At 49.8% G+C, this 22,727-nt stretch overlaps 2 protein-coding genes across 6 annotated transcripts; one reads left to right on the top strand and one right to left on the bottom strand.

Moving 5' to 3' along the window:
* The first annotated feature begins 557 nt into the window (after positions 1 to 557).
* Tnk1 (tyrosine kinase, non-receptor, 1) lies at positions 558 to 14,579 on the top strand. Of its 4 annotated transcripts, none has more exons than XM_006246704.5 (13): positions 558 to 6,221; positions 7,820 to 8,033; positions 8,209 to 8,279; positions 8,398 to 8,589; positions 8,819 to 8,974; positions 9,078 to 9,361; positions 9,726 to 9,999; positions 12,001 to 12,095; positions 12,423 to 12,587; positions 12,795 to 12,874; positions 13,414 to 13,727; positions 13,809 to 13,904; positions 13,990 to 14,579. In XM_006246704.5, the coding sequence occupies exons 1-13, from the start codon at positions 6,054 to 6,056 to the stop codon at positions 14,101 to 14,103; spliced, it is 2,223 nt and encodes a 740-aa protein (XP_006246766.1). In that variant the 5' UTR covers positions 558 to 6,053; the 3' UTR covers positions 14,104 to 14,579. The 4 variants fall into 4 exon arrangements, with proteins under 4 accessions (XP_006246766.1, XP_063125103.1, XP_038941911.1 ...); XM_063269033.1 differs by having other exon boundaries at positions 6,215 to 6,515; positions 6,892 to 8,033; XM_039085983.2 differs by lacking the exon at positions 558 to 6,221 and adding an exon at positions 6,228 to 6,279.
* Positions 14,580 to 14,820: 241 nt separating this feature from the next.
* On the bottom strand, positions 14,821 to 20,592 carry Plscr3 (phospholipid scramblase 3). Of its 2 annotated transcripts, none has more exons than XM_039086319.2 (8): positions 19,452 to 20,592; positions 18,896 to 19,064; positions 18,396 to 18,634; positions 18,270 to 18,312; positions 17,947 to 18,167; positions 17,602 to 17,763; positions 15,677 to 15,838; positions 14,821 to 15,508 (listed from the first exon to the last, which is right to left on the bottom strand). In XM_039086319.2, the coding sequence occupies exons 2-8, from the start codon at positions 18,900 to 18,902 to the stop codon at positions 15,452 to 15,454; spliced, it is 891 nt and encodes a 296-aa protein (XP_038942247.1). In that variant the 5' UTR covers positions 18,903 to 19,064; positions 19,452 to 20,592; the 3' UTR covers positions 14,821 to 15,451. The 2 variants fall into 2 exon arrangements, with proteins under 2 accessions (XP_038942247.1, NP_001012139.1); NM_001012139.2 differs by lacking the exon at positions 19,452 to 20,592 and adding an exon at positions 19,275 to 19,336.
* Between the last annotated feature and the right edge of the window lie 2,135 nt (positions 20,593 to 22,727).

The raw sequence follows: 22,727 nt of genomic DNA, 5'->3' as shown, positions 1-22,727 counted from the left end.
TCTGTATTGTATGTCTGTTTGTTTTTAGTTCAGGCAGTATCGCTATTTCCTACAAATTCGTTAACTTCATTTCAAGGTGCGGGGTGAACGGAGGCTGCTGCAGTAGTCTGAAAGATGACTCAAGGTGCTCCCAATCTCTGGTTCCTGGCAGAAACAAAAGAAATTTCTTACTGGAGAAAAATATCCCAAGTCTTGGCCCTGTGATTCCTATAGATAAAGATCACTAGTATATTGCCTCAGATCATGAGTCATTAGACACACAAGGAATTAATTAATTATAACTGAGAGTCAGCAGAAACAAAAATATATATCTGTAAGGCTATATAATTAGAATCTAAACATCAAACAAGCCAGGCACGTTAGCCCTTACCTGTTACCCTAATACCCAGGAGGCACAGGCAGCTGGGAGGCCAGCCTGGTCTACATAGTGATGCCTGGCTTCAAAAAGTTTAGGGGTTGGGGATTTAGCTCAGTGGTAGAGCACTTACCTAGGAAGCGCAAGGCCCTGGGTTCGGTCCCCAGCTCCAAAAAAAAAAAAAAAAAGAAGAACCAAAAAAAAAAAAAAACTATATAAGTTTAAAACATCTCTCTGTGTGTGGTATTTGTATATTATGTGTGCCTGTGAATTGCATGTGTGTGATGTGTAAATGTGAGTGTGTGTGCCCATGGGTGCTCAGAGGGAGGGCAGAGGAAAGGATTGGGTGCTCCTGACTTTAAAACAAGACAAAGAAGAACAGAAACACATAGTTGACAAAGGACTCACACAGAGAATATAAAAATCACTCCTCTGTGATTAGAACGAGAGCAGCCCACTAGAAAGTAGAGGTGAGGGGGCAGACAAACGGACAGACTCTTCACCTTAAACAATGTGTGGCTGGGAAAAATGCATTCGAAGATTCCAGGGCAGCTTTTGGGACTCAACACTCATCCTCCACCTTTGAGTCGTTCTGATTTCGGCTGCTGTATTGTGTGCTCCAGGCTAGCCGGAGAATCTTGGCAAGTCTCCTTCCTGCCTCAGTTTCCCATCTCCCCAATAGAGTGTTGGGATTACAGATGAATGTCACAGCATCCAGATGTTTGTTTTTTTTTTTTTTGTTTTGTTTTTTTGTTTTTTCTTTTCTTTTTTTCGGAGCTGGGGGCCGAACCTTGTTTTTTTTTAAACAATGGCTCTCTCTATGCTGGCTCTCTATGTAGCCCTGGCTGGCTTGGAACTCACAAAAATCCGTGTCAGGCTAAATGTCCATCTTTTTCACGTGGGTTCTAGGGGTAAAAGTCAGGTGATGGGGGGGGGCTTGCCGGCTCCATTACCTGCTAAGCCACCTCCCAGGGCCTCACAGAGATAGTTACTTTTTTTGGAATTTATTTCTGTGGTTCTGGCAATTAATCTTAGGGCTTTGCGCGTGTTAGGAAAGTGTTCTATCACTGAGCAGCATCTCCAAACCATCGGATCGGTTTTTGTTGACACCAGTGGTGTCTGGAGACACAGACAGTGTTTCTCTGTAGCTCAGGCTGACCTGGAACTCACTACGTGGTCACTATTGGCGCCAACTCGAATCCTTCTGTGTTAGCCTCCTGAGTGCTGGGATTACAGGACTGAACCATCACATTCAATTAATGTATTGCTTTTTAAAAAAAATTTATTTAATGTATACAGGACCTAGATATACATATATGACCTATGTGCCAGAAGAAAGCACATTATAAATGGTTATGAGCCACCATGTAGTTGCTGGGAATTGAACTCAAGACCTCTTAACTGCTGAGCCATCTCTCTAGCTCAATGTATTTTTAAATCTAACACCTGAAAAACATATTTGGTTTGTTTTTATTTGTTGGCGTTTTTTTTTTTTCTTTTTTCTTTTTCTTTTTTTTTTTTTTTTTTTTCGGGGCTGGGGATCGAACCCAGGACCTTGCGCTTCCTAAGCAAGTGCTCTACCACTGAGCCAAATCCCCAACCCCTTGTTTTTAAAACACTTTTATTCATGTGTAGTTGGCATTCAAGACATGGATGATATTTGAAGTAGTTAATTCGGCATGTTTTGATGGGTGTGTATCCAGGAAGTCTTCAGTGCCATCAAGATAATGAAAGTAACTGTCATCCCTACCTGTTTCCTATGTCTCTTCCCGATCACTTCCTTATTTATTTTCTTGTATTTCCTAAAACTTTATATAAACAGATTCACACAGTATGTTCTGTCTGTCTTCATTCACTCAGCATAATTACTTTTCAGTTTTAAATTGTTTTTTGATTATTTATTTAATGTATATAAGTATACTGTAGCACCAGAAGAGGGCATCTGATCCCATTGCAAATGGTTGTGAGCCACCATGTGGTTGCTGGGAATTGAACTCAGGACCTCTGGAAGAGCAGCCAGTGCTTTTAACCACTGAGCCGCCTCTCCAGCCTCCAAGTTTTAAATTTTCATTACTCTAAATTATGTGTAGCCTGGTGTGGTGGTGCAGACCTTTAATTCCCACACTCAGGAGGAAAAGGCAGGTGTACCTCTGGAGTTCCCAGACAATCTGTTCTACACAGTGAGTTCCAGGTCAGGCAACATTACATATTCAGAATCTAAAATACGTGTATGGGGGCGTTACTTCTTGTGGGTGCAGCTGCCTGCAGAGGCTAGAGGCACTGGGTCCCCTTGGAGCTACATAGTGAATCTCCAGGCTAACTTGAGCTATCTAGTAAGACCGTGGCTTTTTTTTTTTTTTTTTTTTTTTCTGAGACAGGATTTCCCTGTGTAGTCCTGGCTATCCTGTAGATGTCTAGCCTTGAACTCAGAGATCCACCTGCCTCTGCCTCCCTAGTGCTGGGATCAAAGGTGTGCACCACTGTCACCCGGGGAAGCCTTGAGTGTTTTACCTGCACGAGAGCATGATTGGTACCCACTTGGGTCAGAAGACAGTGTTGGATTCCCTGAGATGTGAATTATCGATGAATGTGGGTCCTGGGAATTGAACCACTCTGAGATAGCTCAGTTCTTAATCACTGAGCTATCTCACCAATGAGCCTTAAGGGGAAAAAGGTAGTATATCAGTATCATTTTAGCCCCAGTAAAGTGTTACTATCGATATAAACAACACTGTGAGTTATTCATTTTGTTTTGTTTTATTTATGACGGTGTCTCACTCTGTAGCCTGGACTGGTCTGGAACTTACTAAAAAGCCCAGGCTAGCCTCAAACTCAAAACGACCTTCCTCTCCCAGCCTCGTCAATATTTAGATTATAATTTTGGTTCACCATTCTGGGCTTCATAGGTAATACCTAAAAGCATCATATGAAATTAAGAGTTGGAAGTATGGCTCAGTGGTAGAGTCTTCCTGGTGAGCATTAAGGACCCAGGTTCAATTCCCTAGCTCCCCCTCAAAAACAAAACAAAATATGTGAATTGAATTTGCTGAAAGCAAATATTAGTACCAATGTAACAGTATTTAATTTTTAACATTTATTTATGTATTTGTGTATGCACAGAGATTATAGACCAAGTTGAAGTTCTTTTTCTCCTTGTTCTATGTGGGTCCTGGGGATTGAACCCAGATCATGGGACTTGGCATCAAGCACCTTTACCTGCTGATCCAGCTCACTGGACCCACAACTTTAAATATAAGATAGCTATGTTTCCCTTTGGTTGGAGAGATGGCTCAGGGGTTAAGAGCACTGTCTGCTCTTCCAGAGGTCCTGAGTTCAATTCCCAGCAACCACATGATGACTCATAACCATCTGTAATGGGATCAGATGCCCTCATCCGGTGTCTGAAGACAGTGACAGTGTACTCACATACATAAGTTAAATAAATAAATCTTTAAAAAAAAGAGAGAGAGAGAGAGAGAGACAGCTATGAGCAGGCAAAAATGATCTATATGTTTCTTTCTTTCTTGTGTTGTTTTGGGACAAGATTGCAGCCACCTGCTACCACATTCAGTTTATGCAGGGCTGGGATCAAGCCCGGAACCTAGGAAATACTAGGCAGTACTCCACCAACGGAGGTACAGCCCCAGCCCCTCTATTTGTCCCGGAAGAGTATTTATTTAATTTAAATTTGTATTTATTTTTACGTATACAGGTGTTTTATGTACACATCTGTATACCACATGGATGTCCTGTGCCCTGAGGAACCAGAAGAGAGGGACTGGAGCTACAAAGAGTTGTGGGGCAGCATATGGCTGCTGAGAATGGAAGTTGGGTCCTCTCAACGAACAGTCAATGCTCTGAACTGCTGAGCCATCTCTCCAGCCTAATATTCTTAGCTTTAAAATCATGTGTATACACGTGGGTTTGTACACCTGAGCATGCAGAAGAGGGCTGTGGGTGCCGGGAACTGAACTCAAGTGCTCTGTAAAAGCAGCACATGTTTATAACCACTAAGTCATCTCCCCAGCAGCTTAAAATCCATATTTAAGATTTATTTATTTATATATTATTAAGATTAAAAAAAATGTGTGTACACTGTTGCTGTCTTCAGACACTCCAGAAGAGGGCATCAGACCCCATTACAGATGGTTGTGAGCCACCATGTGGCTGCTGGGAATTGAACTCAGGACCTCTGGAAGAGCAGTCAGGGCTCTTAACCTCTGAGCCATCTCTCCAAGCCCCTAAAATACATTTTTTAATTGCAGGTTTTTATTTTAAAATTTATGCGTATGGGAGTCTTGTCTTTATGTATATGTGTGGATCAGTTGGGTGCCTATGGAGGATTAAACTATATATTTAAAGAGGGCTGGAGAGAGGGCTCAGAGGTTAAGAGCACTGGTTGGTTGCTCTTGCAGAGGACTTGGGTTCAACCTGCAGGGCCCTCGTGGTGGCTCCTGACCATCTGTAACTTCACAGGCGTGTCTGTGGCAGTGCTGGTGTATAGACGCATATGGAGGAAATACATCCACTCACATAAAATTTCTAAAAAATTTTAAAGGAATCAAAACCAAGTACTACACAACAAAAAATTACCAGTGCTATTTTAAAAGCAGGGAATAATGGCAGACCGTCTACGGAAATCATCAGATCAGATTGCGCTGACAGATTGCTTTACAACTAACACACATTGCACCTACTATGTGCCTACACTGTTCTGGGACTTAAACCAGGATGAGGTTTCCAACCCTGCAGAGCCCACAGTGCATCAAACATGACAGACATAGAGGGAACAAGTAAGAGCGTGTCTAGTTGGCAGACAAGAGAAGCGGTAAGAAATCATACATGTAGAGCTGCCGTGGGATTTTCCTACCGATGCTGGAACATCCCCGTGTTTCCCAATATGGAGAGGTGAGGGAATGACAGCTGCTGTGTTCGTGCCTGCATTCTTCCTTGGGACAGGAGGCAGATCAGATATCTAAGCCTGGAAGCTTCCTCTCTGGGACCCCACAAGAAAAGTGTGAAAGAATGGCCCTCCTTGGAGCATTCTTCAGGAGCCCAGCTGTACGCCAAAGCGACGGCTTACGCCTTCCACGCTAGTCCTAGGGAGGTAAAAGCAGGCAGATCTCTGCGAGTTCATGCTTGGGCGGCATAACCTCAAAAACGTGGGTTTGGGCTGGAGAGATGGCTCAACACTTAAGAGCACTTGCTGCTCTTCAGAGAGTATAGTTCCCAGTACCCACTCCAGTGGTTCGCACCCACTTTTAACTCCAGTTTCAGGGGACCCAGCACTCTTCTGGCCTCTGTGGGCACTGACATACATTCATGTAGGTACACAGACATAGGCTACTGGGGGCTGTTATAGAAGTGCCTCACTTCTAGGACCAGAGCTGATGTCATCGGGTAACAGCACCAACGCTCTATCCTGGCTCCATCCCAAAGCTTCCTGTGCCTTTTAGCTTCCCTTCCAGGGATACAAAATGCCCATTAGAGCCTCTCTCCTAAAGGCAGTGTCTGTGTCCTGATTAACTTGCTACCTACAGTCCCATACCTGGGCAGAGGAACTACAAGGATTTGGGGAAGAACAGCATGTGGGACAAGGCGAGGAGAAGGAGAGCTAGGGAGAGTGGGGAAGACTGTCAAGACTGTAAAGAAAGGCAAGCGGAAGGAAGGTTAACCTAAAGGCTCACCTGTCCTACAAATGGGAGGAGCTCAGCCTGGGCGTCCGCCACTAAGTGCCACCAGGGAATTCGATTGTTCAGGACCAGTTTCCAGGACCCGCCCTCCACAGCCTGGGGTCCCGCCCTTCTTAGGATTTATTGCCCGTCACTTGGGCGGCCCCCGCAGCTGCCTCTTCCGCTTTCGCCAGGTGAGAGTCCACACCTAGCAGGGGCGCCCGGGGCTGGAACCAGCGGGCTCCCTTTGGGGTGCGTCGTTGGATCCCTTTCTCCGGATCCTTCTCTTCCCTGTCAGGATTTCTTCTTGGCTGCTTTCTCCCGCTGCTCCCTTCCTATCTTTGGTGCAACGTAAGGCTTTTCTGGGCTTGAACTTTCTTCTGCTCTCAGTTCTCAGGCCGCCTAGGGTGGCTAGCTCTCGCGCCCGCCTACCCCCACCTCCGATCTAGGACTTCCTCGTGGTTTAACTACAGAGGGATCAGGGACAGGTGCGTAAAAGAGAGTCTTTGGGCAGGCAGCCCGAACTCAGAGGCCGAGAGCCTTATTTAATAACGGCTGGTGGAATTGTTTGGTAGCCGGCTTAGGCAGAATGACGCAGGAGAGCACCTGGGCTCTGTACCTGGAACTGAGCTCAGGTGGGTGTGGGAGGACCACACACCTAACAGTCTAGGTGGCTTTGCGAACAGTCTGTAAGCTTGGCTCCCGTCTTAGCCTTCACTTACCAGCCCAGCCCAGATACCTATTTCATTTTCAATGTTGCTGTCTGGGGTATTTAAGAAGCCATGACCATGGGCATTCCTGGGGTGGGGTGGTATAGTGTGTCCTCATTGTGTGTTTTTGTTTATGTGATCCTTGGTGTTTCAGGTATGTGTGGTGATCTAGGTATCTTTGATTTGTGGAGACAGAGAAGTGCGTCTCAAGTACACCTGAGTGAGGGCCTGTTGCAGTATGACTGCGTTTCGTGACAGTATAGGGGAATATCTTGGACTTGAGGCGACATGTATCCGATTGTCTCAGGCATGTTTTGTAGCCTATCTGAAGGTCTCAGTGTCTCTCTCTCTCTCTCTCTCTCTCTCTCTCTCTCTCTCTCTCTCTCTGTGTGTGTGTATGAGTGGGAGGCAGTGTGCCTTACATACCTATGTTCCTGAGGTATGCTGTGTTTGCATATCAGGACATTTCTAGGAAGGCAAAACGTCTCATATGAAGAGGGGAGATGTTTTGGTTGTATACAAGAGTGCAAAGGTGTAGCTGGGAACTAGATGGGCATAGTATTTGAACGTCAGGAGTTCAGGGACAGTAGGCTACAGTGTTAAAGCAGTGGTTCTCAACCTTTGGGTCAGGACCCCTTTGACAAACCACTGTCTCTAAAAATGTTTACATTATAATTCTTAACTAACAAAATTACAGTTGTGGAGTAGCTATGAAAATAATTTTATGGTTGGGGGTCACCACAATATGAAGAACTGTATTAAAGGGTCACAGCATTAGGAAGGTTGACAGCCACTGCTCTAGTGTTAGGACATAGCTGGTTTGGTAGACCGGACAGGCAGTATTCTGAAATCTCAAGTGTATGGGGAGCAGATTTCTCAGAGTTAGGGATGGGAGTAGGCAACCAGGGATATACATGTATGTGGGATAGGCATCCGGAGGAATACATGTACGAGGAATACATGTACGTGGCTGGCTGAGTTCCTCACTGTCTCATCTCTGTCTTTCCTTGCATACCTGGGTGTTTCTGCTGTGTTGAGGGTGGCAGCTGAGATTCTGTCTCTGTCTTTGGTGCCTGCCCTAGGCTATCCATTTAAAGCAGACTGCCGTCCTCCGGAGAGGTCTAACCCCAGACATGCTCCCCGAAGCCAGTTCCCTGTGGCTCCTTCGGCTGCTCCGGGACGTCCAGCTGGCCCAGTTCTACCGGCCCATCCTTGAGGAACTCAACGTCACTCGGCCAGAACATTTTGACTTTGTAAGGCCTGAGGACCTGGACAACCTTGGCATGGGCAGGCCTGGTGAGGAACCCCTGCCTTCCAGCCCCTTAGCTTCCCTGCCTTCCAGCCCCATAGCGTCCCTGCCTACCAGATGTTGGCCCTGCTCCTTCCCACCCCTGCTTCAGGCTTGACTGTGGGTTCTCTGTCTCACACCACACCTACACCACCCTCAACCTCTACTTCTGATCTTCCTCAGCCCAACGAAGACTTACTGAAGCCCTGAAGAGGTACCGTTCGGGGGTCAAGTCTAAGAACTGGGTGTACAAGGTATGTGCTGTGGTGGTAGTTGAGGGCTTGTCCAGGGTGGCCTTTGAGGGATGATAGGCTGAGTGGCTGGGAGTGTTAATCAGGGTTCCCTACACCTGAATTCCTACTCCTATTCTAGATACTTGGGGGTTTTGCTCCTGAACAGAAGGAGATCCCTCCATACTCAGACAGTCTTCCACACCTCCATGAGCCAGAGGGGGGACTCAAGTGTCTGATTCCAGAGGGTGCTGTGTGCAGAGGGGAACTGCTGGGTTCAGGCTGCTTTGGTGTTGTACATCAAGGGCTATGGACACTACCCGGTGGTCAAAGTGTGAGTGTCTAAGGGTCTTTCTTTCCTTCCTTCCTTCTTTCTTTCTTCCTTCCTTCCCTCCTTTCTTTCTCCCTTTCTTTCTTCACTTTACATTTGACCGAAGCTCTCCCCCATTTGCAGTTCTACCCTCAAGGGGCTTACTTAATCTAAATTACCTAAGCTCTCTTTATCCTCCGTGCCCTCTGCTCTGGGTGCTTAGTGATGCTTCCCCCCATCCCCCCACCTCCAGATCCCAGTGGCTGTCAAGTCCCTCCGTGTGGGTCCCGAGGGTCCGATGGGCACAGAACTGGGAGACTTCCTGCGGGAAGTGTCTGTCATGATGAAACTGGAGCACCCACATGTGCTGCGCCTGCATGGCCTCGTACTGGGCCAGCCTCTACAGATGGTGAGTCTAAGAACACTGCTTTCCTCATAGCCCCAGGGTTGGTATGCAGCAAGAAATACCAGTGGGGCCAGACTTGGGCTTACATGGCTCTCTGTTCCTGCAGGTGATGGAACTTGCGCCACTGGGTTCCCTGCATGCGCGCCTGACTGCCCCAGCACCGATGCCCCCACTGCCTGTAACCCTACTGTGCCTTTTTCTGCGTCAGTTGGCAGGAGCCATGGCGTACTTGGGGTCCTGTGGGTTAGTGCACAGGGATCTTGCTACCCGTAACCTCCTGCTAGCCTCACCTCGGAAGATCAAGGTGGCTGATTTTGGACTGGTGCGGCCACTGGGCGGCGCCCGAGGTCGCTACGTTATGGGTGGGCCCCGTCCCATCCCCTATGCCTGGTGAGGGGGGGTACTCTGATGGTCCGGTTTGAGGCTGGGTTGGGAAATCAGGGTTGAGCAGGGCTAGAGAGCAGCAGCCAGCTTGGAACTAGAGGGGGAGAGGAGCTAGTGTGTGCTGGGGAGAGGGGAGTGGTTTTTACTCTTCAACAGAAGATAGGTAGGACAGAGGTGTCATCAGGTCAAGAGGCACAGAAAGGATTTTTGAGGATAATAAAAGGGGGTGGGATCGAGGGAGTGGGTGCACAATAGAAGGAAGGTGAGCTGGGCCTAGACCTAGCCACTTTTTTTTTTTTTTTTTTTTTTTTTTTTAGCTGCTGCACCCACCTGCCTTGAGCTAGCCACTTTTAACTTCCGTTTTTCTCAGGTGCGCTCCTGAGAGCCTACGCCAGGGAGCCTTCTCGGCTGCCTCCGACGTGTGGATGTTTGGCGTGACACTCTGGGAAATGTTTTCTGGAGGCGAGGAACCCTGGGCAGGTGTTCCACCATATCTCATCCTACAGCGGCTGGAGAAGGACCGAGCCAGGCTGCCAAAGCCTGCCCTCTGTTCCAGGGCCCTCTACTCCCTTGCCTTGCGTTGCTGGGCCCCTCATCCTGCAGACCGGCCTACCTTTTCCAATCTGGAAGGACTGCTTCAAGAGGTGAGAATCTCCAACTCCCCAGATACACATAGCCTTTCTTCCCTTTATTCTCTCACCCAGAGTTTCATGCATAAGACAAACACGTCTTGATGCCTGGGCTGGAACCTGGAAGTTGGCTCAGAGCCAGATTCAGTCACTTCCTGCAGGAAATGCAGAGCCCTGAGGGCGGGAGGTAGTGGCTGCAAAGATGTAGCCGGAAGAGGTGGTATTTGCTTCTTGGCCACAAACGAGGTACAAGAAAGAGAGTAGTGGAGTTTCACCAGTGCCTGACAAGAAAAATTAAATAAATAAAAAGAAGAAAAGAAAGGGGCTGGAGAGATGGCTCAGCAGTTAAGAGCACCGCCTAGGGCTGGAGAGATGGCTCAGTGGTTAAGAGCACTGACTGCTCTTCCAGAGGTTCTGAGTTCAAATCCCAGCAACCACATGGTGGCTCACAACCATCTGTAGTGAGATCTGATGCCCTCTTCTGGTGTGTCTGAAGACAGCTACAGTGTACTTTATATATAATAAATAAATAATTTAAAAAAAAAAAGGGCTGGAGAGGTGGCTCAGAGGTTAAGAGCACTCACTGCTCCTCCAGAGGTCCTGAGTTCAAATCCCAGCACCCACATGGTGGCTCACAACCATCTGTAATGGGGATCTGATGTCCTCTTCTGGTGGGTCTGAAGGCAGCTACAGTGTACTCACTCACATTAAATAAACGAATCTTTAAAAAAAAATAAATAGGGGCTGGGGATTTAGCTCAGTGGTAGAGCGCTTACCTAGGAAGCGCAAGGCCCTGGGTTCGGTCCCCAGCTCCGAAAAAAAGAACCAAAAATAAATAAATAAATAAATAAATCTTTAAAAAGAGAAAAGAAGGGGTTGGGGATTTGGCTCAGTGGCAGAGCGCTTGCCTAGGAAGCGCAAGGCCCTGGGTGCGGTCCCCAGCTCCGGAAAAAAAAGAACCAAAAAAAAAGAGAAAAGAAAGAAAAGCTTCTGCCTGGGAGGGGAAGGGGAAGCAATAGGGTTGCAGATTCAAACAGGACTTTGTCAGGGAGAGTTTAGAACACTTGACTGGTGTGATAGCCGTGAAGAACCTGACAGGTATCCTGGGCCACCCATTATTTTGTCCTTGTTTAACAGCACCAGGAGGTAATTACTTTTTTTTTTTTTTTTGGAGCTGGGTACTGAACACAGGGCCTTGCGCTTGCTACGCAAGCTCTCTACCACTGAGCTAAATCCCCAACCCCTAGGTAATTACTGTTAATCTCTATTGTACGGATGGGGCACTTCAGAGCCGAGAGGTCAGTGACTTATCTAGAGTCACCAGTAAGTGAGGTGTTGAAAGCAGCACTATCCAGGTGACTCCAGAGCCTGGAGCTCAATCAGTCTATCTACTGGTAAAGCACTTCAGTCTTCACTCCAAGGGCACCTGGGAGCTGTGGAAGGGCATGGATCAGAGTAGTTATTTCAGTCTAGCTGGGTCTGAGAGCAGTAAGACAGATGATACTGACAGTGGCTGGGAGGCAGGAGCCAGAGAAAGAGTTCCATGTCAAGAGTTGAGGCAGGGGTTAGGGATTTAGCTCAGTGGTAGAGCGCTTGCCTAGCAAGCACAAGGCCCTGGGTTCGGTCCTCAGCTCCAGAAGAAAAAAAAAAAAAAACAACAACAACAACAAAAAAGAGAGTTGAGGCAGTGGGCCTGGGGAGGAGTGGAAATACCCTGAGGGGTGTGGGAGGTAGACCTGGTGGGCTTGGGTGTGGAATAAAGTGAGCAGGGTGCGTCTCGCTTGGTCCCCTTAAACAGAGACAAGATTCTCCTTTTTGGTTTCTTGTATCCCATGTCCAGCATGGCATGGAGTCCAGGTCAGCAACCCCACCCCACTTTGGGTTGCAATGGGGAGGGAGGGTTGGGCACGTGGAAGGCATAGATGGTGTGTATTTATTTGGTAAAGAGGAAGGTCCTTTCTTATTACCCTTATGACTTAGGCCAAAAGCCCAGCCACCCCTTTCTTCTCTCTACAGGCTTGGCTCTCTGAGGGGCGCTGTGTGAGGGAGGTCACAGAGCCAGGTGCTTTGCGGATGGAGCCCGGTGACCCCATCACTATCATTGAGGGCAGGTGACAACCTCATGTCCCCTAAGCATCCCCAGGGGAGGTGTCCTCCCAGTCTTCTTGAGTCCTGGTCCCTTTGTTTTTCTCTAGCTCCTTGAATGTTGGTCTTGTGGGTCTTTTCGTTTTCCCACTGCGCCCTGCACTCCGGCGCAGTCCCACCCTCCCTGCTGGAGCACTGCCTGGCCCACAGTGCCCTTTTTGTGTTGGAGAGAAAAAGGCTTCCCTTCCTCCAGGCAGATGTGGCCACAGACACAGCTTGATGAGCTGAATGTGGCCCGAGACCAGCCACCATTCTCCCTGACCCCGTTCCCTCACCAACTCCTCTTCCCACAGCCCAGACACCACAACCTGGAAGGGACAGAATGGTCGCACCCTCAAAGTGGGCAACTTTCCGGCTTCAGCAGTGACACTAGCAGACTTGGGGGGATCCCCAGTCACCCATCCAGTCCACAGAGGTTCCCCTGCCCGTGGAGAGAAATACAGAGGGGGCACAGATGGGTGAGGTCACGGAACAGTTGGGTTGGAGGGACTGGCCAAATAGCATAACTTCTCTGGAAGGAAATTTGGGAACAGGGTGGAGGAGTGAGAATGGACTGGCCCCCAGCTGGAGCCTCCCCAGTGGGTCATGTGTGGGACCCATGTTTTTTGGAAGGAGGCCATGATGTGGGTGAATAGTAGAGAATGAACTAGATCACTTTCTGACAGGGACAGGGAGAAGGCAGTGTTACAAGACCTACCCCCGGCACGGAACCAGAGAAGGAAGGTGCCCCTGCAGAGGATGAAAGGTGTGTGTGGTGGCACCCAGGGTCTCTGGAACAACTTTCCAATTCCCGTTTCCAACTCTGAATCCATACCTTTGCGTATATGATTTCCTTCTACCACATACCACCTTTGGACAGATTGTTTATTTGTTTTGGTTTTCTGAGACATGGTTTCTCTGTGTAGCCCTGGCTGTCCTAAACTCGTTCTTGTAGTCCAGGATGGACTTGAACTGGGAGATCTGCCTGCCTCTGCCTTCCAGAGAGATGGGATTAAAGGGGTGCATTATCTCCTCCTGGCACACTTTAAGATCTTAAGATTAGAGGTCCTCCTGCTTTTCCCACTGGACAGCATCTCCTGGCTCTGGCCCTCAAATACTGTTCTTTGAGCCCCTAGCTGTCTTGATTCTGTTTGCATACCTTCCTTCTGTCCCACCTAACACAGACACCTGAGGACAAGGCCCTCAGCTTACCTAAATAACCTTGCAAAACCACACAGCTCGGTGCAGACCGACAAGAGAACAGGAAGGTGGGCCTCCTAAGTCATTTCTTTCTCAAATCTGAAGGCATTTCCAAGAGTCTGGAGTCAGTTCTGTCCCTGGGCCCTAGACCCGCAGGAGGTGGTTCAAGCCCTCCAGAACTTCGACGAGGATGTACTAGAGCTTGGCCTCAAGGACTCGCAGACCTCCCTCCACGCCCACCAGACCTGCCTCCACGCCCACCCATCATCTGCTCCTCTCAGCCCATCCAGCCCCACAGAGTCCGGCCCAAAAGAGAACCCTTACATAATCACTGCACTGGAGCGCCTGGGTCCAGCAAAGTCACTATCCCCCCTGGAGGTCCCTTATCAGACTCGGAGTGGCAGAGGAAGATTGTAGAGGTGAGCATTCACTGAAATGACTTGATGTTCAAAGGGCCCATAGGTTGGGACAAGGGCTAAACAAAGATTTGTCCCCTACAGGTAGAGCTGAGTGTGCATGGCGTCACCTACCAGGAGTGCCAAATGGCACTCAGAACCATGGGGGGAGATGTGGCTTCTGCTATCCGGAACCTCAAGGTAAAGCTGGCCCAGACTTCCGCAGGTTCCCCAGTCGCTTGGTTGGCCCACTAGTGGTCAGCTGTCCTCCCTCTTGCTCACACAGGTAGACCAGCTCTTCCACCTCAGTAACCGGTCCAGAGCAGATTGTCGTCGCATTCTGGAGCATCACCACTGGGACCTGTCAGCAGCCAGTCGCTACGTCCTGGCCCGGTCCTGAACTCTGCATCCTTGGGGATGGATCCCAGCATGGAGTACCTGGTCCACTTAGGGCTTGGCCTTGTGGGACTAAACAGAACATGAGGTCCTGACGAGGCATACTAAGGGAGATGTACCTCCTGTGAGGAGGTACAGGAAGTGTGCGGGACACCTGGGGTCAGGCCCTGGTTAGTGCTTCCTCCACACCCTGCTCCTTGGCATCTGAGGGATTGAGCTGGATCAAGTCCACTCTGCTGACTACATTCCCAGTTGAATAGGACTTGAAAGAAAAAGCTTCGGAGGAAGTCTTCTACTCACCACAGACAAGGATCAAGTAGCAATCCCGGATCATGGGATAACCGTCAGAACTGTTATTAGCTACCTCCCTAGACTCTGTGGGGCACTCATCTTAGATACTGACTTGTGGACTGTGGCCCAAACTGCTTTGGTTTGGCCCAGAATCACCATGGGTGTTGAAAACTAACTTTTTGGACTCAAGAACTTTTTTTTTTCTTTAATCCAAATAGTATAGATTGTACGTTGGCCAACTCTAGCCTAGCAGGCGCCACTCCCTTTGTTATCCCATGTCCACCCCCTCCCGTCACAGCTGTCTTCTACTGTTTAAAAAGTTGCAAAGTTGGGGCTGGGGATTTAGCTCAGTGGTAGAGCGCTTACCTAGGAAGCGCAAGGCCCTGGGTGCGGTCCCCGGCTCCGAAAAAAAGAACCAAAAAAAAAAAAAAAAAGTTGCAAAGTTTATATGAGTACAACATACAAAGACACAGCCTCCTTCCTACAGTAGGGGAAGGAAGGGGTTGACAGTTAAATAAGGCACAGGAAGCTGCAGAAAGCACCAGCAGGGCCCAGGGGTTAGGGGTTGGCACTGGGTCCCAACCCTACAGCTATTAGTGGGGAGGCAGGGATCCCCTCAGAGTGCCACCGTCTGAAGCTAAACTAATTGGCTAAAGTGCTAGAAGGTAAGGGTGGTATCTGCCATCTTTGGTGCCGCTTGCCTTTTACCCACAAGCCCTGCTGTAAAACTTGAGTCCTGGATTCCAGAGGCCCCCTCCTGTGCAGAGGCCCTGGAGGAAGGCTGGAAGGAGTGGGCAAGGAAATTTAAAAGCTAATGTGTGCATAGGGACTGCTGGGAGATGGTAAACACAAGGAAGAATGGGTCTCATACATGCTCCTCTGCAGGGCCACAGGTGAAGGAGGGAAGGGATGGGACACAATGGCTCCCAACCACTCAGTCACCCTTGTGGGTCCACTGCAGTGTATGCCAAGGAAGGCTTTGCTTCAGGAGGGAAAGTCCAGGGCAGGTGACCATCTTAAACTCTGGTTCAGCTGATGGTCTCCTCATCCTGAGGTGGCTTCTAACTGGTGATGGCAGAGGGTCCAGCACCTCCTCGCTTCTCGAAGAACATATAATCCTGAGGAAAGGTTACCGTCAATGAGAGATCTGGCTGGGTCTGTGTCAACCAGCTATTACAACTTAGCTCTGGGCCTGCGACTCGCCACACGCGTCCCTAACCTAGTCAGGGTCCAGGAACTGAACAGAGCATCTAATAAGAAGGGAAGGGCAGGGGTAGCCGACTCACAATGAGGAACGTGGCTCCCAGCAGCACCGCCTTCACTCTCACATCTAGATCTACTGGGAACTGGAGGCCAAAGTCATCCGCATCTGTGAGGGCTTCTCGGAGCAGCCCTCCCCACTGCTTGCTGATGCGGCCCACACTTCGAGATTCATCCTTTGTCTTCACCTGGTGGGAGGGAAGAAGGACCCAACTGGGGAAGAGGCCGCCAATCTCACTTGCCTCCTGTCCCACTCTATAGGTGCATGTATGAGTCATGTAGGCTATGCTCAGGGAATCTTCACAATAGCGTTGGGTTTCCATATGACAGCAGGGGAAATAGAGATACCCTAGGTTACATAGGTACACGATAGAGATCAGAATTTAGATTCAGATCTGCTGCCTTCCAAAGACCACACATAACTGCATGTCGGTGAGGAGTTGCTAAGCTTCCTCTGCTCATCAGAATTCCTGACACCAATGGTTGGTGCCCTATGCAAAGCAACCTAGCAGAGAGGGCAAAGGGAGATGCCACGAATCTCCACAAAAGTGTGATTCTTAATTTGCAAAGGACTGGGAGAATCCTTCCCAGCACTGCAGGTGAGCCACACCTCGAGACTATGGAATCCTCACTGACAGGCCGGCAGACAGCCTCTGAGGACTGTGGCTCTCACTGGCCTCTTGGAGCTCAGCAATAACAAGCCATGGAAAACTGAGTGGTATCTCGGTGACTTCCTGGTCCAGTGACTAGAACTGAAGTAATTTCCTTCTACATCCTGTTCATCCTCGTCCTGCCTCATCCTGCAGCTGTAGGGAACTTCCTGCAGCCCAGTTCCAGGCTCCACAAAGTCTAGGGCCGACAACTCCGCAGCTCCCAGAGTGTGGCTCAAATATGGACCATTCAAGATTGAGTTCAAGGGACACTGACTCCCTGAGAGCCCTGTAACACACACACTCCCACCAGAGATCACACAATTATCTCCTCTCCAACCGGTTCTCAGCACAGAAACTGCCTCTGACTACCAAGGTGACTCACTCTTTTAAAGGCAACCTTAGGTGAAGAACCTCTACTGGAGGAAACTTGTTGTTTCTCCCTTATCAGAATGGGAAATCATCCCTTAAAGAGCTCAAGGATCAGAGCAGCACCGCTGCCTTCGAAGAGCCAGAGCTCCTCACCTGAGTTCCCCTGGCTCTGGGTTGGTGAGAGGAAAGCCTTCGTGAAAAGGACATCACCTGGACTTCAGGTTGGATGGGTCCTTTGGACTTCTAGGCTTGCAGGACAAGCCAAGGGTTAAATTATGAAAGGGCCTATGCTTACAGATAGGCACAGGGCTACCTGGGTCCAGCCCATGACAAACTTAAGCAGTGAAAGGCTGGGAGATGAGACTCCTCCACTTTAGGTCCAGGCTGGCCTCAGATGCTCCCCTAGGCCCTTGCTGGGCGGTAGGGAACACTTCAGCCTTGGACTGAAGAAGAAGAAGAAATGTTTTGGTTTCAGACAGGATCTTTCTATATAGTCTTGACTGTCCTGGAACTCACTAAGTAGATGTGAATTCAGAGATCTGCCTGCCTCTGCCTCTTGAGTGCTGAGATCAAAAGTGTGCGCTGTCATGAGGGGTTTTTTTGGTGTGCTTTTATAGGCTCACATTATTGGGTGGAAGAAAACTCAAAACGTAGCAGGGGTCACAAGAGATCGGGAATGGTAGGATTAAGGGTCTTGACCTTAAGCCATCCATTAGCATGGAGGCTATTGCCTCCCCCCCCCCCATTACATTGATTGATGGGTTGGTTGACTGTATGCACCACGGCGTGTGTGTGGAGAGGACAGTCTGCAGGAGTTGATTGTCTTCTTCCACCGTGTGGGACTCATGGCTACAGCCATCTCATCGGCCCCCATCTTGGTTTGTGAAGAGTCTAGAAACCAACCCCCCCCCCCCCCCAATTTATAATACCTCAAAGTTGGTGTCCGTCCCACAGCCACAAGTGCAGCAAGGCCCTACGACTCGTAGAACAGGTTGGCGATCTGCATCCAGGATGGAAAACTTGGGAATGAAGGGGTGCCAGGTCTGTAGCACATGGCCAATGGTGGTGCCAGGTGGGGCCTGGACTTCCATCTGGAAAGGGAAGCAGACAGGTCCACTGCCAAGCCACGGTACCTTGGCCAGCGCCCTATATTGCTGCTTGCTGTCTTCTGACTGATCAGACACTCGACCGCCCCGACTCCTCCTAAAGCCACAACTCTTTCTGGGCCGCTTACCACACTGCCCACCGACCACCACAAAACCTGTCATGCCCACCTCCTGAAGACCACAAGGACAGCAGCTGCAGCCGCAGTGAAGTGGGCGGAGGAGGCGGAGCACCTCGCGGTCCCCGGGGTCCGCTAGGCGGATACGAAGCGGCCGGCGGGCACCACAGCACAGCCGGGCACAGCAGTTGCTCTCCTCAGCTGCCTGACCCAGTTGCTGTCCGGTCCCGGAGCGAAGTTCATACCTATTACAGGTCTCCCAGCCTAGGAACGCTGTGAAGGGGAACACGCTGAGGCTCAGGGGCCTCACCTGCCCAGAAACTCACCACTGTCACAAACATCATGAAGCCCAACTTAATTCCACCTCCTACTCACTTTCCACTCGCTCAGCCTTCTGATGAATCAAGATTTGATCAATCTGTAAAGTGTTAAGAGCAGCGTTGACCTCATTCCTCACCTCGAACATCAGTCCTCCTCCCAGCCATCCTCTCTCCCACTCACCTGCACTAGGAATTCCAGGCCAGAAGGCACCCCTGGCAATGGCACGAAGGGACCAGGAGGCCCTGGGACCACCGGGCCTGGCGAGGGGAAGAGAGAGAAGCCAGGCGCAGGGGCAGGCCCCTGGGTGGGCACTGGAGCCTGTCCGGGTCCAGGATGCAGCGCCGCCGCCTCTGGATACCCAGCTGGCACGGGGTAGGGAGGTGGGGGCGAAGGGGCATAACCTTTGGGGGGCAAGTAGCCTGCAGGGGAGCAGGGGTAGATTAGAAAGTTACCTGTGTCCTTATCCTCTTTCTCAGCCCAAGGACCAGGAGCACCCGCGGAAAACGTAAGAAGAGGCAGAGAATGATGGGGCGGGGGGGGGGGGCAGGGCGGTGGTTTCCCAGGAGGAAGGGAGGGCCCCACGCAGCCAGTCTGAGCACATTCCTGGAGAATGTGTTCGACACCCGGCACCCAAGTTCGTGAGGGGGGATAACGGAGACCCCAACCTAGAGCCAACGTACCTGCCATGGGAAAGGGGAAGGGTGTCTTGGGCTGTCGGCGTAGGGGAGGCTTAGTTCTGGAGTGGGGACAAGCTTGGGAACAGCCAGACAGGCACAGAAACAAAGACGGACAAGCAGAGGCGAAGAGGCAGCTGCGCCCAGCACCGGCCCAGGGTCTCTTGGGAGGCACCTATGAAATCGAAAGTGTCAGCGGGCGGGGCGGGTTACCCAGGACCCTGAATTTCCTTAGGGGCCCCAGGACCGCCCCCTCCCTTTGTTCTCCCATTTCTTTTTGCGGAGATGGCTGTGGGCAGACGGCAGAGCAGTTGAACCTGAGGTCAAACAGATGACCTGACCCTGAGGAAAGTCTCCTTAACCCCTTTATGGTCCGGGCGCTCACCTGAAGCCCCCAGAATAAGAAAGCCGGGGGGGGGGGCCACGCACTCCCGGGCTCACAGGCGCTGGTGGAGGCGGGCCCAGATCTGACCCCACCCCCGGGTCGCCTAAGTCCCACCCCCAATCCGGGCGGGGCGACTGCGCAGAAAGCAGGCGCTTCTCCTCCCCCGGGGCCGCGGACCTTGGACCTTGTGCGCCTCGTTCGCCCTGGTCCCGCCCCTTCCGCTCCGACTGCAGAGGCGTGGAGACCTGGGCTGTCGGAGGGTGATTGCGGCCCTATCCCCAGCAACAAGACCCTCGCCTTTTCAGCGGGTGGCGGTTCTGCCTCCCCACCGCGTGGCTGCTCCGGACCCCGGGATCCTCCTCCCAAGGGCGGGTCGGGCCTCGCTGACGCAGCGGAACACTATTCACACTCCCTCATTGCCTTCCAGAGTTGGCTTGGCAGTCTTCTATCTCAGGGCGACCTCGCTGTGTTCTCTCCCTGTCACAGCGTTGACCCACTCAGTCACCTCTCAGTTCAGGCGCGCCCATTACACGCGTGACAGGCTTTCAAACGGTATCAGTAATGAATGTGCATGAGGTAAGGCTCAGGGAAAAACACTTGAACAGAACAGGCCCCTCCATTCCTCTGCATGGTGGCAAAGCTTGGAATCCCAGCATTTGGGAAAGGAGAGGCAGGAGAATAATTACAAGTATGAGGTCAGTCTGTTCTACATAGTTCCAGACCAATTCAGGGCTACAATTGGGGGGCTTTCTTAAAAGACTCCCTTTCTCAAAAGAAGAAAGCAAAGTATCTGGGCAGATGGGGTGGATCATGGGTTCCCGGTCAGCTTGGGAGTGACCTGGGTCACTAGGGGAGATATTAAAGAAACAAAGCCCAAAACAGCCCACCACTTGTGCCTGGGTCTTACATGCTACCAATTATATTTCCGTGCTTGGGATGCAGACTAGGGACTCTGAGAATTCTAGTTTTATTGTACAGCCAAAACAGCACTGCTGTGTTAGAAAAACCTAGGAGGCTGTAGGCAGGCAAAGGTAAGGAGAAATCTGGTCATAATGTGATGGATTGGACCAGAGACCAGGGCAGTGACGGTGGTCTTGATGTGCATCTGAGGAAACATGACTTCATTGTGCCTCAGAGACAGGATGTACAAAGAAGAAAATGAGCCTCTGAGGCTTCTGCACAGCATAGACCCCTATCCCTTGCCCTGCATTGCCCCATCATTTACAGCCTGCTCATGCAATCCCTGGCTTCAGGTATTTTGCTGTCTCTATTGACCCAGCACCTCTAAGATCCCGTTGTCTTCAGACACATCAGAAGAGGGCATCAGATCCCATTACAGATGGTTGTGAGCCACCATGTGGTTGCTGGGAATTGAACTCAGGACCTCTGGAAGAGCAGCCAGTGCTCTTAACCGCTGAGCCATCTCTGCAGCCCCTTTCGGGGACTTCTAACTAATGCTGGAAAGGCAGCCAATGAGCCAAAGCTTTACCAGCCCCCAAATTCTAAACAAGCCCTCTTCAGTAGGCTTAGGTTGAGGCACACAGCAGTGGACAGTCTTATTAACAAGGGCCATTTCGGGGGCTGGAGAGATGGCTCAGTGGTTAAGAGCACTGACTGTTCTTCCAGAGGTCCTGAGTTCAATTCCCAGCAACCATCTGTAATGAGGTCTGATGCCCTCTTTTGGCCTGTAGGTGCACATGCAGGCAGAAAGCTGCATGATGTATACATAATAAATAAATAGATATTAAAACAAAAAACAAAAAACAAGGGCCATTTCCCACTGCTGAAGTCTGCATCCTTAATTTAATTATCTATATAGGTGGCATGCCTACATGTATAGGTGTATACAGTGCTCAGAAGAAGGTGTCACATACCCTGGAACTGAACTTTCAATAAGTTGGGAGCTGCCATGTGGTTGCTAGAAATTAAATCCAGGTCCTCTGGAAAAGCAACCAATGCTTTGGTCCACTGGACCATCTCACCTGTTCCTGGAATCTGAGTATCTTGGTTTTAGAAGAATTTAGCTCTAGGAGGTGATAGAAGAGAATGGTCTATTCTTTTAAGACAGGGTCTCACCATGTTGCACTGGCTGTCCTGGAATTCCCTGTGTAGCCCAGGTTAGCCTCCAACTCACAGAGATATACTGGCTCTACCTCTGGTGTGCTATGTGGTTCATTCCACTAATAACAAACCTAACTGCATAATGGTTCACGCCTTTAATCCTAGCACTCAGGAGGCAGAGACAAGGCCAGCCTGGTCTACATATTGAGTTCTAGTCAGCCAGTAAGCTGTGTGTGTGGAAAAAAAAGAAGCCAGGTGTGGTGGTGCACACCTTTAATCTCTGCAATTGGGTGGCAGAAGCAGGTAATTCTCTGAGTTCAAAGCCAGCCTGATCTACAGATGGACTTGTAAGGCAGCCAAAGCTACACAGAGAAACCCTGTTTTAAAAGACAAACAAGGGCTAGAGAGATGGCTCTTCCAAAGGTCCTGAGTTCATTTCCCAGCCACCACATGGTGGCTCTCAAACATCTGTGATGGGATCCCATGCCCTCTTCTGGTGGGTCTGAAGACAGCTACAATGTACTCATAAATAAAATTTAACAAACAAAACAAAAGAAAAAGAAACCTATCCCTGACACAATGTTTAAGAACTGCCCCAAGTCTATTCTTCTTTTTTTTTTTTTTTTCATTTTTCTTTTTTTCGGAGCTGGGGACTGAACCCAGGGCCTTGTGCTTGCTAGGCAAGTGCTCTACCACTGAGCTAAATCCCCAACCCCTATTCTTCTTCTTAATACTATCTTCACAGCTCACCCTCCCAGTGTGTATTTGTGTGTGTGTGTGTGTGTGTGTGTGTGTTCTCTCATAAGCACGTGTGTATGCAAGCACATGTGTGCGTGTGGTCTATAACTCAGCTGTGTCCCAGCTCTTGGCTTCTATTTTGTTTTCCTGTCCAAGTTTTTTTTTTTTTAAAGATTTATTCATTTATTATATATAAGTACACTGTAGCTGTCTTCAGATACACCAGAAGAGGGCATCGGATCTCTTTACAGATGGTTGTGAGCCACCATGTGGTTGCTGGGAATTGAACTCAGGACCTCTGGAAGAGCAGTCAGGTGCTCTTAACCGCTGAGCCATCTCTCCAGCCCTCCTGTCCAAGTTTTATCATCCTCTTGACCTACATAGTTCAAGGCACTCTCAACACAACCCCATTTTAAAAGAAGCCCCAAGAATACTGTGAAGCATTTGACAACTTCATTGTGGTTTTAAGCGCAGTGAACCAAATCCTTACCTTTCTCACTTGGGCCTTGTGTTCCCTTCAAATTATGTGGTCCAGTCCTGTCACAGGAAACTAACAGATATAGGAAATGCCCTGGACCCCACTGAAAGCTTCAGCCTACAGTCTTTGGCTCCCACCCAAAGATCCCGTATGTTTGCCCTGGAGCCTGTGCCCTT

The sequence above is a fragment of the Rattus norvegicus genome, chromosome 10 (genome assembly GCF_036323735.1).
Source record: "Rattus norvegicus strain BN/NHsdMcwi chromosome 10, GRCr8, whole genome shotgun sequence".
NCBI lineage: Eukaryota > Metazoa > Chordata > Mammalia > Rodentia > Muridae > Rattus > Rattus norvegicus.
This window is presented reverse-complemented; position numbering and strand designations above follow the sequence as displayed.